General features: G+C 43.8%; 1 protein-coding gene across 1 annotated transcript; it reads right to left on the reverse strand.

Moving 5' to 3' along the window:
• Nucleotides 1–12857: 12857 nt before the first annotated feature.
• On the reverse strand, nt 12858–16199 carry LOC113282532 (two-component response regulator ORR21-like). Its single transcript, XM_026531559.1, has 5 exons — nt 15977–16199; nt 15263–15415; nt 14775–15179; nt 14499–14575; nt 12858–14270 (listed from the first exon to the last, which is right to left on the reverse strand). The coding sequence occupies exons 1-5, from the start codon at nt 16197–16199 to the stop codon at nt 13089–13091; spliced, it is 2040 nt and encodes a 679-aa protein (XP_026387344.1). The 3' UTR covers nt 12858–13088.
• Between the last annotated feature and the right edge of the window lie 1554 nt (nt 16200–17753).

Here is a 17753-nt window from a genome sequence, read left to right on the forward strand (position 1 = left end):
TCGATGACTGAGAAGAGGTGCGTGAGTGATACCTTTTCTGATAGCGATGTTGTTTCCATTGATTCCTTATTTTTACTTTAGAGTCCCTCACATCACGATTATTGTGCTATAAAATCCATTTTCCCTGATGGTTCTCCTTCTTTTTCATGTAGGGTTGACAAGATAACTTCCAAAGATTTGACTGATGAAGAATTTATGGATCAGTTGAAGGACGAGTTTTCTCTTCAGGACTATGAGGTAACCCTAGTCTCGGGCCAAACCGGTGTGTTGAAGAAGGCCGATGTCGATAGGCATGAGTAGTCGTCTGAGTCGGTTATCATTACCCGAGGGCAACTAGAGCTTGGTCTTCGCTTTCCTCTGTACAACCCTGAAGATCCCTTCTATTATGAGGTGTTGTCGCAGCTCCTTTCGTATCGGGCCTTGACTCAGTGGAATGGAAATACTTTTCGGGTGATGAACGAATGGAAGAGGCGAGGCGAGGGTAGTTGTACTGAGGCCGAGTGGTTCACCTACAAACCGTCTGGAGCTCCCGAGTACACTTCTGCCAACTTTGTTGTTAACTATCGGGGCGGGACCACTACCAATGGCGATCTTGCTGGGTTTGCCGCTAGTCCTCATCGGCAAAAGACTCTTCGTGAAGGTGCTTCGAGGTTAATGTTAGATGTTTATCATGTTGGCAAAGGTTCGAACAAGCGTGCGCGTCACACTAATGACCCCTACTGGATCGAGTTCCGCTTTTCGTTCGCGGCCATATCTTGCATGGTAGTTTTCATCCTCCTGAATTTCCTGCTGAACCGTATCCTTTTTGGGTGATTAATGATGATAAGGTATGTTGTTCATTCTTAATTTTCTTTGACTCCCACTGTATCGGCTTGAGGTGTTGATTATATTCTCGTCGTAGGCCAAGCCCCAGGGATAGTCTGGTAAGGCAGCTCTTGTTTCCAAGAAAAGGAGTGCTAGCACAAGGTTCGAGGAAGATCAGGGAAAGGTAACAAACATACAACTTTTATCCTAAGTACATGTACTTGCCCCTGTTTTTTGCCTTCACGTGTTCTGACGCTGAGCCTTGTGCAAAAGTTACCTAGGCGCGAGGATGAAGATGTCGGAGGGTCCTCGGCTCAAGATGGTAAGACTTTTAGACCTCGGACCTTCCTGCCTTAGCTCTTGCGAGAGTTGGCAAGGAATCAATCTGACGCTTTGTTTGAAGTTGTAGGTGGTGAGGGGAACGTTCCGAGGTGTAATCCTCCTCGAGGTAAGGTAGCTGCGAAGGGTGTGGTGTTGAAGGGTGCAAACGTTGTGATCGATATTCCTGACCAAGACGGATGATGATATCTTCGGCGATGACTCTCTTCACGAGAAGGAAACCGAGAAGGATGTGGAGGCCGCTGTTGTGACGTCCGGTTTACAGTACGGCAATCAAGGGTTGGTCGAAACATCTGTGTTGAGTAAGGTGGTTAATGTTGAGCCATAGGTATTGCAGAGGCTGCCCCAGGTTACTTCTGGGTCTACGTTGGGTTTCCAAACGTCATTCACCATATCGGGCCCCGTCTGTGACTCGCTCGGCGCACTAAATTCTGCGAAATTTGGCTCCTTTACTGATGAGAAGATGATCGCCGCCGTTCCCCAGTATCACGAGATCGCGCCCACCTTTGACACTGTGGTGAGTGATTTGTTTATGCTTTCTCTTTGATGCTATCGGCCCTTACTGACTTTCCTTGAGATGGATTCTGTTGGCCGTGAATCGGGCGAGATTGGAGGCTTCTCTTCGCCGAAAGGAGGTCCGGCAGCTTGAGTCCTTCAAGCTTCAGTTGTAGTTGGAGAAGTATCGATGTCGTGAAATGGAGGTCAAGCTTGCTGACACCCAAGGTACGCTGCTTAGACACTTGTGTTACTGATTGAGTTCTTCGTGTCAATATCCTGAGTCGGGTATTATTCTTCTATCCGAGTTAGCTAGTCTATATCTAGATGTTGCTTCGGAGTAAAGGCTCATGAAGAGGAAGTGGGATATCGAGAAAGATCTCGTGGAGAATCTTCGGCAACGAATTTCCAACACGGATGGGAAGATAGACCGTCAAGAGGCCGAGATCCAACTCCTTCAAGAAGAGTTGGATAGATATCGTATGTTCGAGTATGTGCCCGAGGAAATAGATAACCTGCAAGCTCACCTGGGCACTTTTCAAAGACTCGCTGCTGATAAAACATTATTGGCCGATAATCTAGAAAGTCAGAATCGTTCTTTACGACTCCAGAATCGAGATCTTCATGAGAATCGACGCCGAATCTTGAGGGATAAAATTGTGGTCGAACAGTCAAATAGAGATCTTCTTGAAAGGACTAAGGAATTTGATAAGCAGGCTAGTGACTTAGAGTGGACCCAATCTCAATTATCGACGCTACAAGTATCCCATAACCGGTTGAGAGCCGAGTGGAGTGATCACAAGAAGTATTGCCCCACCAACGAGTTCAACGAGCAGTACTACAATGAACTGACCATGAAGCTTTCCAAGGCCGATGACGAGTTAGCTAAATCTGTTGAGTCGCTATAATTCGTATTGCCAATCCTTACAGGTCTCTAGAGAGCATGTCGGGGTGACTTCGGGACTAGGCTAGCTTATTGTCCTTGTTTTGTATGATGCCGAATTCCGTGTTTGATAGATTGTTTGTGTTATGATATAGCCGAGCAGGGTCGCGTCAAGGATCTGGATAAGGAGGTCCATAGGTTGAAGAAGGTCGAGGATGATATGCAGGCCAATCTTACTACTGCCGAGGCGACTTCTCAGCAGCTTACTCAACAGATTGCTCAGGAGAGGACTGCTCATCAGAACGAGCTTGCAGACGCGATTACTGCTGGTATCAATGAATACATCGAGCGGAAGCATCGAGAGGTCGCTCTGAGGAGGGGAGGAGCTGGTTTTGTTCCGCCCAGAGATTGAATGGTTCTTTTGTAGTGTTGTGCCACAAGTTTGCCCCTTGTCTTGGGTTGTAATTCGCTTAAACACTTAACCCTCCTTTCTTGATAAATTTTATTAATGGGGTGATGCGTCGCCATGTTTGTTGGTTGCTTTTTCTTTGACGCTCTTTGCTCTTTATGTTTAAGTTAACGATGTGTGACTTTGTTATTGTTATCTTGTCGTTTTCGTTCCATACCTGCATTCTGTATCACACATGTTAGTATTTAAAACCTTTTCTGTCGAACACACTCAACAAGGAGGGTCATCGGGCCCGATGCCATGTCCTGGTCGAGGTATCTCATCACTATATTTTAGATTCAGTGGAAGGGTATTGGTCGTCCTAGTTACTAGGCCCGATAATCCCGAGCGGTTATCGATCAACCAACTCGGGCAAGTGGTCACGGCCACTTGCGATGGGGGTAACCTTTCAGATGTAAGTAGGTTACCTGGATGAGAAGAAACTGTATCTTAACAACCTTTGGTAGATGGTTTCCAACCACCAGTACCCTTAGGATACCTCGGCACTTGCACACTGCCACTGCCCCGAGTATCGAATATCCAGTCGACTGTAAGTCACCTCGGCACTTGCACACTGCCACTGCCCCGAGTACGAATGACCATTCGAGTGTAACTCACCTCGGCACTTCCACATTGGCTTTGCCCCAAGTAAGAATGACCATTCGAATGTAAGTCACCTCGGCACTTGCTCACTGCCATTGCCCCAAGTAAGAATGACCATTAGTCGCTCATGTCATATTTCCTACCCCTCGTGGCTTTAAAGAAATGAATGACAAGTATCTTTACCTGTTTTTCTCGAACCCTCATCGGTGATAGAGCTTCAGATATTGGGAGTTCTACGGTTTTAACTCTGGTTTCCCGTCTGGTTTTAGTAATCGATAAGTGCCTTCACCCACTTTAGACACGATTGTGTATGGTCCTCCCCACTTTGCCGCCAATTTACTGCCCTTTTTATCATGCTCCCAATCGGCTAAATACTTCAGTAGTAAGTTCCCCGGTAGGAATTCTCTTGGACGAACTCGTTTATTGTATTCCCGTTGTAATCTCCTTTGGTAGTTTTCCATTTTTTGTAGCGCCATCTCTCTTGTTTCCTCTAAGTCGTCGAGCTTGGCCAAAATGAGATCGGCCGAGATGTTTCGCCTCCATGCTTCGGTTCTCGTGGTGGGTATCATCGCCTCTGCTGGTAGAAGCTTCAGTTCCATAAGTGAGCATAAAAGGTGATAGCCCAGTTGCCTCCCTTCCGGTTGTTCTATAAGCTCATAAAACGTTGTAAAGTTCCTCACACCATTCACCGTACTCCCCATCCAATTTTTTCTTCAAATTATCGGTGATTGTTTTGTTTGTAATTTCGGCCTTCTCATTGCTCTGAGGATATATGGGGGTGGCCTTACTTTTCCTAATGTTGTAGGTGTTGAACAACAGATCAATGTTTTCTCCTTGAAGTTATTTTCCATTGTCCGAGACGATAGCTGCCGGTAATCCAAAATGGCATATGATGTGTTCCTAAATGAATCTGGAGACGTATTTATCTCGTATATGTTTCAAAGGTGCTTCCTCTACCCATTTAGTAAAGTAGTCCGTAGCCACGATTAAGTACTTTCTTTGCCCCGATCCCACATGCAGTGGTCCCACAATGTCGATTCCCCACTTGGCGAAGGGCCATGGGCTTACTACTGAGTTCAAGGTTACGGATGGTGCATGTATCTTCTTGCCATACCGTTGGCACTCCTCGCAAGCTTGTGTCATCCGTTTTGCGTCATCATACATATACGGCCAGAAATATCCCATCGTTTTTTCCCTAGCCGACAGACTCCGGCCCGAGCTATGGTTTCCAGCTGCTCCATAGTGTAGTTCATTCAAGGTTGATTGGCCTTCATCCTTGCTCAAACATCTTAGTAATGGTCTTAAGTAAGACTTTCTGTATAGGATTCCGTCCCTCAGCTCATACGCATCCGATTTACTCTTGACTTTGTTGATCTCTGGTCGCCCACTGGGTAGCTCGTCTGTTTCTAAGTACAAATGGATCGTCTTTCTCCAATCTCCTTCCTGATACCTATCGGCCGTGTTGACTGCCTAGTCGATGCGTATTTCTGGTACCTCTGGTATTGAGGGTGTAAGGAGCCTCACGACTCCGATGCCTTCCACACTAGGATCCATTAACTGAGACGCTATGTATGACAAAGTGTCGGAATGTCGGTAGTCTTTTCTGCATATGTGACTGAATTTGATGTTGGGGATCTGGTCGATGTAGAATTGAGCGAGTTCCCAGTACTTTTGCAAAATCGGGTCATGGATAGCATATTTGTCGGTAATTTGTCGGATTGCCAGCTGCGAGTCGCTAGTCAGTCTCACATCCTTTAGTCCCATTTCGACGATTATCCTTAGAGCATGGATCACCGCCTCGTACTCCGTAACATTGTTCGTTGCTTTGAACTCCAATCGAAATGAGTGGACTATCTTCATTCCTTTGGGTGTGGTGAAGACTAGACCAAGGCCTGATCCATCTTTGTTCGATGCTCCATCGACGAATACTTCCCATCGTGTCGGGCTGCTCGCCTCCAGTAGGTCGGATGGATCCTCCCGATCTTCCTCCATTCCCGGGATATCTTCGACCTCGTCTTCGTCACTTAATGGAAAATCCGCCAGGAAATCTGCCACAACTTGTGCTTTCACCGCTGTTATCATCTCGTAGAAAACATTAAATTGTTTAATTTGCGCCCCCACTTAGAAATTCTTCCTGATCGGCTTGCATTGTCTAGTACCGCTTTGATGGGAGATTTGGTGAGTACGCGGATCCGATAGGCTTGAAAATACGTCCTCAACTTTAGAGTGGCGAACGCTAATGCCAGAATCATTTGCTCCATCCGTGTGTAATTTTTCTCGGCCGGGCTCAAGGTTTTGCTGATAAAGTAAACGGGTTTCTCTTCGTTTCCTTCATTCTTAACCAAGACTGCACTGATAGCATATGAAGTTTCTCCGAGGTATAGGGTAAGGACCTCCGAGGGATCGGGTCTGTGCAATACTAGGAGGCTTGCAAGATGTAATTTAATATTCTGAAAGGCTTCCTCACACTCGTCCGTCCACTTGAATCTTTCTCCCTTCTTAAGAGTGTTGAGGAAGTTTTTACACTTGTCCTAAGACCGGGATATGAATATCCCTAGTGCCGCTACTGCTGCCGTTTAGTTTTTGTACGTCTTTCACCGTTGCAGGCGACGGCATCTCGAGGATGGCCCTGACTTTGTCGGGATCCGCTTCTATCCCCTTGGATGTGATGATGTATCCCAAGAATTTTCCCGAGGTTACCCAAAAAACACACTTAGCAGGGTTAACCTTCATCTTGTACTCCCTCATCGTCTGGAAGATCTCCTGAAGGTCTCGGATGTGGTTCTTGGTTAGGCGACTTTTTACCAGCATGTCATCGACATAGACTTTGATGGTGTTATGGATCTTGTCCTCGAACATGTCCCCTACCAGCCTTTGGTATGTGGCACCCGCATTCTTCAATCCAAACGGCATCTTGGTGTAAAAATATAGGCCCCTTGGTGTGAAGAAAGAGGTATGTTCTTGATCCTCGGGGGCTAATGGTATTTGGTTATACCCCGAGTACCCATCTATTAAGGTTATCGCCTCGTATCCTACTATCGATTCTACCAGCTGATCGATGCTTCGGAGAGGAAAGCTGTCCTTCGGGCAAGCTTTGTTTAGGTCGCTGAAGTCAATACATATTCTGACTCCCCCATTCTTCTTTGGTACCACGACCATGTTATATATCCACCGTGGGTACTGAGATTTTCGGATTATTCCTGCTTCCTGCAGTTTCTTTAATTCTTTCTCGACTGCTGTCTGCAACTCTGGTGCAATTCGCCTCATCTTTTGTCGGACAGGTTTGAAACTTGGGTCGATCTTTAAATGATGGCAGCATATTGTCGGGTCTATGCGCTCCATATCGTTCATGTTCCATGCGAAAGCATCCATATTCTCCCGCAGGACCATTGTGAGCCGATTCACCTGTTTATCCGATAACAATGACCCGATCCTTATTATCCTCGGCTCTTCTTCTGTTCCCAAATTGATCTCTCGGGTGGGCTCTACGGCCGAGAAGTTTGGTTTTGGCTCCCTTACCGGTTCTGATTCCTGTAATTGCTATAAGGGTTCTTGCTCCTTTGCTTCGTACACCATGACCGCCTGGGAGATAACCTTTTCCAGTTCTCTGCCGCCCTGGCTTCTTTGGCCTTGTTTTTCTCCCTTCGCTGATGTGCTCGTCGTTCCTCATTTATCTGAACATCGACTTGCATACATTTCCTGGCCTCCTGTGAATCGCCGACGACCTCTGCTATACCTTTATACGTTGGAAATCTCAGTATTTGATGGTAGGCCGATGCCACCCCTTTAATACCGGCGATCCAAGGTTTCCCGATAATAACTTCGTAGGGGAGGCGACATCGACTACACAGAATGTGGTTAGAGTATCCAAATAACCGCCCTCATCTGATACTCTCAGAGTTACTTCGCCCTTTGGGATGGTCACGGTCCCATTGAAGCCGTAAATTCGATATGTTGAGGGGACGAGAATGTCATCTGACAATTCCATTCTCTTGAAGGTGTCGTAGAAAAGCACCTCGACTGAGCTCCCATTGTCTACCAGTATCCTTCTCACTCCCCATTCTTCAATTAGCAAGGTAATGACCAAGGGGTCGCTATGGGATTGACCGTTCATCGGGACATACTTGGCCGAGAAGGAAATGGGTTGCATCATCCAAGGTTCCATCGGAAGGGTCTTGGCTACACTGAAGATTTCTTTACCATTATGGTCCCTCTTGTGGATTCTAGAAGTAATTCCTGAACTTAGATTGTACTCCTGTGTGGCTGAGTGCGAGATGGTGTTCATAAACTGAGTTGATCTGCCGATCCGAACCTGGTGAACAGGTGCATCGGGTGCGGTGGTCTCCTGTGGTGCTTATCATACGAACTGCCTCAGGTATCCGTCTCAGATAAGATGTTGCACGATGTCTTTCACCTCTCGACAATTACTGGTGGAGTGACCTCTATACTGATGGTAGTGGCAGTACTCAGGGTGGTCCTTGGTTTCTTCGAACTGTACCCCCTTGATGCCGGGTAGATGATGTCGTTCCTCTTCTCGACTTCCTTGAAAATTTCTTCCAATGGTGCGTTCAATGGGGTGTAGGCTCTCGGCTCGTGTCTCGGCTTTTTCCCTTTTGTTATCCATTCCTTCTTCCCGTTTCCTCGTGGTGGTGGGTCTGGTCTCTTCTCGGGCCGCCTGGTAGTGTTGTCTGGGGTCGCCCTAGTCGTTGCACTAGCCTCTTGTACTCCCCTAACCCTCGCTTCTTCTTGAATCTCTTCCAGTGCGATGTAGTGTTCTTGCATTTTCCGCATTTCTTTCAGTGTTTGCGGTTTTTCAGTAAGCATGGTTATCCAGATGGGGTCTGACCTTCCCAACGCATTTTCGAATCCAAAGATCTATTGATCGACTGGTACTTTCCCAATCTTTGTGCACATTTTCCTCCATCGATCAGTCAATGCTCTGAGGGGTTCCTTGACCTCCGAGCCAGAGTGAACAATCTATTGACTCTGGGCCGAGGTCTGCTGTTATGCATGTAAGTTTCTATGAAGGCCTCAATTAGATCCTCATAACTGTCGATCGACCCTGGTGAAAGCGCGTAAAACCAGTTCCTTGCCTCGCCCTCTAGGCTTGTTGGGAAGAACTTACACATTACCACCTAATTGTTCTTCCATTGGATTAGCGACATAGTATACATCTTTATGTGTTCAACCGCATCGCCCGTCCCATCAAATCTAGACGGAAATGAAGGGAGTGTACACTTGGGTGGGAACGCCATTTTCTCAAGCCTTTGGGTGAAGGGGGTTTTCTCGGCCTCGCTTATGACCTCGGCTAACTTATCCTCCTCGCCATTTCGTGATAGTTTCTTTATCTTTGCTTCTAACTCCCTGAGCTTTGCCTATGTTGAGCTGTACGACCTCTCATTTCTTCCCCGCCCTTCTTCTTCCGTTGATGAATCCTCAGGTGGACCATACCCTCGGGTAGGTGGTAGCGGGGTTTCCCTGATCGGCCATGATTACTCGGCCCTGCCATTGGTGGTAATCACCCTGATCGGCCTTGATTGCCCGATGTTCCTCGGCTGGAGGATCCTCTCGACCTGGACCTCTGGTTCTGCAGCTGATAATTCTCGAATTCTAGTGCCAGGTTCCTCTGTTGCAGCTCTCTTAATGCCGCCTTTTGTCTCCTATGTCGTTCAAGAATGTCGAGTAGTGTTGGATCCGTACTCTCGTGACTAGAATGGTCGTTCGGGTGGCTCAAGTGTGCAGGAGGTCGTGTTGTTGTCAACGGTGGTGGACCCGGTAGCATAGGGGGTATTTGAGTCGACGGTGGCGGGATGATTCCACTAGATGCTTCTCGGCTTAGCTGGACTTGCCTAAGTCTCTCTTGCTCTCGCCCTAGAGCCTCCTGATATTCGGCTTGTTGTCTCGATCTGCGCCTATGAGCATGCACGATGAGCGCTTCCTCGTCATCTTCTGTGTCTGACGCAGTAATCCCATCTATCTGATCGGCCATCCTCTCGGTCGGGATGATCCTCTCCAAATGCGTGGGATCATCATCTCGTCCCAAGTCAACTTCCTCCTCCACAGTCGATATACCTCTTGTAGCTGCCCGAGGTCTCTCAGGTGGTGGTGGTCGGTCATTCTCTTGTCTCGGCCCTATTACTCCTTCTTTCACGCTGCCGCTGGTAACTGTGTGGTTCCTTAGCGTTCTTCCCGTCCCTGAAGTGCTTGCCATCGGATCAGGTATGTCGTAGGCCCGAGGATCGTCCCTACCTACGTCAGCAAAGACAAACAACACCTTACTTTGATCTGCTTTTCTGAAAGTTTTTCTAATACGTACAGATTTAAATGACACGGGCCTGACACTCAAAACTGGACTCCAGAAGTACGATTCCCTCTATTTTGTCAGGCTAGCCTCACCAACCTGACCTGCTTTGATCCTAAGTACTCTTTTAGGCAGGTATCACGCTACGTCGCTTTCAGTACTACACGACGTCGCTCTCAGTACCCGACTTTGCATTAATAACAGTTTGTCCTACATTCCCTATGCTCCAAATCATTAACTCCTAGTGTTTTGTAAGTACAAGGTTCAGATCTGTACCGAAAATCAATTCTAGACAAAATTTCATTAACTTCCTTGGAATTACTCAGGGATGACTTCCCTGAACTCCTTGGGTTTTCTCCGGCGACTAGTGATCTCGCCGTCCGACTACTTTGTTCCCTGTTTAGGATATGACTCCATGGTTCGAAGTCGATCTGTCGAGAGGGGTTTCAACTGATCTTGAAATAAAAAGCTTATTAGCTACTTTGTAAAATTTCCGACACTTGGTAAGTCAGCACGGAACTTCAAGTGACTTCAACCCGACATCACAGATGTTACTTGGGAGTCTTGTGAAGTTTCTCAACTGTTAGATTTTCGGTAGTGAAAACAATTATCAAAGATGAAAACAAACACTAAATCTACTCGTTTCAAAGCACAACCAGTCGATCTGTCAACAGAGTCTCTCTATGGTCTCGACCAAACTCTGATGGCGTTATTTGGGAGCTCTCGGAAGATTTCCTGCTAACTCGACTGCTCAAATCCGACAGAACTGAAAAGCTTTTTTCTACCACCCGACTTTATGAAAGAAATTTAACGGTCTAACCAAAACTCGAGAAACAAAAGACAGAAGAGACGCTTCACCAAACAGAGTTCATCTCATAGCATCAACTACCACACACGAGGTGTTCTTAGGAGCTTTGTTGATCGTCTCTGTTGATGTGCGCAGCCAAGGTATCCGGAGAACTTAGACGTTCCCCTTAGTCGGCGCCAGAATGTAGTTGCATAAAATCACAAACTACATCCAAAGGTGAAGAAGTTAAACTAAACAAGTAGAAATGCATACTCAAACATGAACACAAGGATATACGTGGTTCGGCATGATTACCTACGTCCACGGGGTGAAAGGATGATTGTTATTACTTCTCGTTTTAGGTTACAAGGTGTTCTCTCTTTCTCAGATGAACTATCTCTCTCGACAAGCCCTTATATTTATAGGCCATAGTCGAGATACAACGAAATTACAGTGTTGGTCACAATACATCAACTTTGTTGTTCCCTATCGGACCTATCTTAGTTACTCGCCCGTCTTTCTGGTGTGGCCGATGGAATCTTGGTCTTTGACAGCCTTTCGCCCGAGGCCGAGTCCTTGGTACTTGATTAGGCACGATATCGCCCTTCTTCCTTGTCGTCCCTTGGTTTTGACCGAGTACTCCTTCCTCGTCCATTACTCTTGTCAGATGATAAGGGTCACGTCACATCCGACAACTGTAGGGCCATCACGTCCGACCCACGTGACTCCTTATTCTTCGCGCCACCTGAATCTATTATGTGCTTCGCCTTTCTTCATTTCTTGGTGCATCCTAGCCTAGAATCTTGCCACCTAACCCTGTGGATTATTTACACCTACAGCGTTCATAGTTCCAAATAGTTGATTTTCGATGTTCCATCACGACCAGTTGATCAAAGAGGTGGAATGCATTGCAGAAACAGGTGAAAAGGGACAAACACATGTTACACACCCAACCTCGCATACTTATCTACAACACAATCTCCATCACGTTTATATCATGAGCGTTGAGCATCTATTACCAGATAGAATCAGTAGAGATATGCTATCAAATGTACACGACGTGCGCTTCTCCACTACATGAAGATTTCTACACCAAAATCTATCAAAAATGTTAAACATAATTCCAAAAATTGATGATTATAATGATTATATCCTTTTCGAACTTCGTTGTTGAACTTATATGCAATCGGTAACGCATTTACACACTTGCTCCAAACAATTGGATAATTTCTAACAAAGATTACTAGATTGTATTAATATTTTGGCCTTTTGGTATAAAATGGCCTCCCAAACCCATTTTGCACCCTCCTCCAGTCCTAAAGAACCTAGCACCGCCCCTGGTACCGGAGGCTCTTTTTGTAGCCAAAAACGCCAAAATAAAATAAAATTGGGTGGCGAAGGCTGGCATTCTGTACACTGGTTGCTATCTTTCACTTGTAATATTTGTACGTCTTCCCACCTAAAAAATCATGGCTCGTCACAATCTCATTGTATGCAAATGAGACATGATAAGGAGCGACAGTTCAAAATTTGACGGAAAATTGTAGTTTTAACCAGTACCGATCAGTTTTCAGGTGCACGGATGCCGGATGGATATTGATATTACACAGTTTCCTGGTACAAACAATGCCAGGGTTATTATACCATTTTGATGGTATTATTTACGCGGAACCCCATATTTTGCCTATAAGTTTTCCGTCCATTTCTTACCAATGATTTTCTTATAAACCCCACCATTTTCAAAAGGCTTTGAAATTTCTAAATCTAGAATTTAGATTGCAACACCTATTGGGGGAGATACCAGCAGGATCTGTACGTATGAGTTTGGAAGAGCTTTTGGGGCGAATATGCACTAAATCGCAGGCGTGCAAAGCAGTCAGATGGATGTACAGCTTGCTGGAGTTCCTTATATCTATCAATGATTCCAAAGATATTGTTTGATGGGTCCTGACAGTGCTAAAAGATAAGATTTTGCACAACATACAGGGTGTAGATTCTGTAGAAGGATTCAACATACCCAAATTAATTGATATGGATCCATGCAATCTTATCCGCCCCATAGAGTAATTGGGCAACTCTTGTGCAAATGTTTGAAGCAAGGAAGTCTGCACAAAATGCAACATGAGAAACTACAGTCAGCTGAGCCTAGAAAAGGTAGAACCCAAGATTGGGAAAAGTATATAAATGAAGCTCGAGATTACACTGCCTGATCTTATGGACTCATTTATTAGTGGTAATTTTCAACAACCAACCAACATCATTTTTTTCCAGCTAAAAATGTGAGAATATGATTACAATTTTTAAGTAAAACAGGCAATGCGCAAATGAGATGCACACAGTGACAAATGACAGATTTCACAACAACAACAAAGGAAGGCCCCCCACAAATACATTAAGGCCTTCAATAGATGTACATTCATTACATTCTTTACTTAGACAGCACACTCATGAGATCATTGGGAGAGTAATGTTGGAGTACAGGCAATGTGACATTATCACTCTCTGCAAACTCTAAATTGGTCTCTTGCTTCACTCTGTCTCCAATGCTGTAATTGTCTGCAGATGTTCTCACATTGTTTACATTGTCAAAAGATGAATCGAAATCATCCACTGCGAACCTGCTGGGATATGAAGTCCCTCTGTTAACAAACCCAAGGTTCATAGTTCTTCCTTGACTGGATGAATCACTGTTTGTAGGGATATATGTAGAATTCTGAATCTCGTTTATATTAGGAGCAAGTCCTGACAATTTACTAGTAGTACTAAAACCCATACCAGGACTCTGGACTTGCCAACTTGTGTTGATGTCGGCCTGGACTGGTGGGAAAGATGACATAGATTGAGAAACGGAAACTGGAAGCGAGTACCCGTTCAGGACACCATTGTTTTTGAAGTGATCAACATCTGATATTTGTTGACCTAGACCAACTGAGACAGAATTTGATTGAGAAGACAGTAGATTATAATCAATCACTGGGGAGCTGCTAAATGCGGAATTCTTATTTAGATGGATGGAAGTATTTACAGCTTGATAACTGGTTGGAGATTGAGAGGGGACTACCACGCAAGACGGCTGCACATTAGTTCCATGGCTGGTTTCGGGTAAACCGGACTGCTGCTGCTGCTGCTGCTGCTGAAACATCTGCATTAACATGTTACTGTTTTGGGTATTCAAATCGCCATGGTTGCCTAAGGAGTTCACTGTACTCATATTGTTTGAAGGCCATGATCCAAACACTGATGGAAAATCTTCCATAGGTAAGTGAGATTGAGAGAACTGTTTGGGTATACTCGATTTAACAATAGGCTGACCATAAGAGGCTCTTCGTTCACCGGGTAGGATTTTATGACTCTGCAATGATGACTGTAAGAGAACAGGTTTGTCCATATCTGACAAAACTAGTGTGCCTGTTGGTCGACCTAAAACCTCAGCATGTAGAGCAGCTAATGTTTGAGCTGGAATTTGACCAGATGCAGCCAACGCCTGAATATCAAGCCTACCTAATGAACCAAGCTTGGGATTTGAGTCTACAGGGCTGTAGAAAGGACTAGACACCCCACCCTGCTGATGAGCTACTCCACTTAATCTCTTCAAGTATAATCTGAATTTCTGCCCAAATCAAGTGAAACCAGATGAGAGATAAAGCAAGAATGAGGAACCAGATTATTTTAAGATAAATCTATCATGATATATCACTATCACAAATGATACAAGCAAATCTTGAGAATCAGAGACTTCTAACCAAGTCAATTTTTCCAGTAAAAAGTTAATGGTGGTAGAAGTATAACATAAGGATGCAAAATATGAAACCAGAATCCCGGAAAATAAGAATCAAACCTGCAGATGGCTTGCAACATTTTCTCTGGTAAGACCTGGAACGTTCATTAATTCAAGAATTCTCTTGGGAACCGCCTCTGCATAGAAAGTAGGAAACTTCATCACTAATAAATAGAGAACAGTGACGAAATTTTGACATGCTAGTTTGAGCATGCAAGGAGATGTATTAAATTGTGGTTTTAACCCGAATGCCCGAGAGTAAATAACATGTTCAATAGGGAAAACAGTGCATGCATTTTGCAAAGAAACACAAAGGATGAGGGACAAAGTTCATACTGTCAATTCCAAGTTGGTTCACGGCACTGACAAATTGCTGATGGAGCTCTACTGACCACACCACACGTGGCTTCTTGGCTGCAGAAGGATCATCATTATCGTACTCACCGTCATCTTCTTCATCTTTGGTATCCTTCCTTTTTTTCTGAACCTTCCAACTACCATCCGTTCCCTCATTAGCAGAAGAGGCATAGTCTGCGTCATCACCGCCTTGTTTATAGCGATCACCGCTTTCTTCTACACTACCTGATTGTTCAGGCTCTTTACTTCCACCATACTTTTTCCGAACAACATGCTGCCATATGTTCTTTAACTCCTCGAACCTTACTGGCTTAATTAAATAATCACAAGCTCCATGTTTGATTCCTCGCATAACAGCACTTGTGCGCCCATCAGCTGACATCACTGTACAAGGAATTCATATTAGTTTACAACCAAGTACAGATAAAAGCTTAAATAGAAGAGAAAAAAAATTGCAATTCACTCACTGATAACAGGAAGGTCCATTTCCAGCCCAACAAGTTCAAGGAGTTTAAATCCATCCATATCAGGCATATGCACGTCACTTATTACCACATCAAAACAACCCTTCCTTTCCCGGAGGAGATTCAAAGCGACAGTAGCCTGGCAACAAGTCGTAACTGAAACCAAATAACCATTTTTTTTGGTGTTAGATTCTCATAAAAGCAATTGGACAACATAAGAGTCGCTAACAGTCCAAAACACTCAAACCTAGTGTTGAGTTTCGGCCATACAAACTTAGCATATTGCATTTCTGGGGTGCAGGATATGATTAATCATTGTAGATGATGAGGCTAAGTTCCAGTGAAACCACAAGGGTATCCCTCAATCTCTCATGTTCTTCTTATCTGAGCCTTTCAGTGTGTCTAGTTTTCTCTCTTAGTAGTGTTACATACTAGGCTTCTTTAGTAACTCATGCATATTACACCATGTGCTGACCAGCCAATTGAAACCTTAACAATCTATAACCCCCCAGCAAAAACTAAAATTTTGAGGGTACCTTAACAGTCTATTAATTATCATAACAATCTCCCATTAATCTATCTAAAGTTTCAGCAAATTAACATATTTGAATTAACTGCATATCAAAATTGATACATAAGCTAATAATGATTAGAAGAGAATTAGTTGAATTAATCATATAATTAATTTAAGTCATAAACCCTAAAACATAAACATACCTAGATACATGCACCTCCTTAACATCTGCTCCAAAATCCTTAAGCAAGTAGTATCATCATCAACAACAAGAACTCTTAATCCAACAGGAAACTGATCAGAAACACCACCTCCACCACCACTATCAACAACAACCTTATTATTATTACTAATACTACTAGATCCATAATTACTACCACTTGTACTCATACTTGATACTACTTGATATTTCTGTACAGCTGCCATCTTTTACCCCCAAAACTTCTTCTTGCCCTTCAAATTCTCCAAATAACTCTTTCCAACAAACACAAAAATATCAGATCTTCAGCCATATTCTATTGAATTTCAATAGCCAGGTCTCCAAACCCATACTAACCTCATTTTCAACCCAGAAATCAACCACTTTATAGAACCTGTTTGTTCAAATTGAAGACTAGATCTGCTGAGAGAAACAAGACTGGTTAATTTTGAGATCTGAGAAGAGAGAATTCTTTGTTTCTTCTTTTGATTGATAAAGGGATTTTCAGGTGAGTATTTTTCTTTTTTTTGTTTGTTTGAGAGGGGCAGCTCTATAGATAGAGAAGAGAAGACTACTCTTGCATAGAGAAACTAAAAATGGAAAAAGACTATGAATTTAATAAAAACGAAAAGATAGGATATATAGGAGACTATCATTTTGTTCACCCAGTTTTAACGTGGGTTTAACAAATGACATATAATTGTGGATGGTGATTGGTTTGGTAAATGTTAGTAGGTATGTTAGTGGTTATATATGATGGGGGTAATTTTGAATGAAGGGGAGAGTGGGAATTGGAGAGAAAGATAGCGCGAGCCAGGTAAGAAAACTCCATTACTGAGTGAGTTTAAAAGTAAGTTATCAGAAGAGTTTTTAAATGACAAACTTACTTTTATTACTGAGTGAGGTAATTATTATATTTACTCCTCCTCACTCTCTTTTCAGTGGTGCAGTTGTTTAGGATTGGACTGAGTGGCGGCCATGATGAATTTTTTTTAGAGGACAAAAGAGAGATCCCTGTCCGTGGGTACAACCCAACAAACAATAAATGGAAGAATGGGCGAATTTAAAGAGCAGATTTTCACAAATATGCTCGGAGCTTTGTAATGGCAATTTGGTGTGCAATCTAGTGTAAGTTTTGCTTTTAAGATCAAAATCTCCTGAACCCAAGGAGGTGAAAAATCCTCTAATTTAAGAGCCCTCTAAAACCGCGTTTTTAGGGGCCACTCAAAAAAATTTAGGGACCAATAATAAAACAAAAAAGGTCACCCAAATGGAAAATGTAGCCATCCCTTATCTCGCGTAATTCGTAATGGCAAAATTACCCTTATATATTCGGAGGATATGATAACATTTTTCCTCCGATTTCAATCGGAAGACAAAAATTTACCCAGACTTCCGATTGTAGTCGGTGCATTATTAGAATGATTTCTGTTTCATTTTTTCCATTTCTTTTTCATTTTTGAGTTGTTAGAGTTATAGAGAAGAAGGTGGAGGAAAAAAGGGAAAACCCATTTTATCACTACAATAATGGATGGATATGAAGAAGAAGGTGAGAATCATGGCGAAGACGATTTGGGGTATATGTTGAATGATCCAAACTTTTGTGGAGAGGAAAACCTAGACGACCCTTTCATGGAAGAAAATGGAGAATCGCCTGATATTGAAGCTAACGATGCATGTAAAACACAGGTACTGTGTTAAGAAACTCAAATACTCGATTTGCATGCGTTTGTGTGCTTTTGTAAACAAGAAAAACCGATTATTGCATGCGTTGAATGCCA

The sequence above is a fragment of the Papaver somniferum genome, chromosome 5, assembly GCF_003573695.1.
Source record: "Papaver somniferum cultivar HN1 chromosome 5, ASM357369v1, whole genome shotgun sequence".
In the NCBI taxonomy this organism is placed as follows: domain Eukaryota; kingdom Viridiplantae; phylum Streptophyta; class Magnoliopsida; order Ranunculales; family Papaveraceae; genus Papaver; species Papaver somniferum.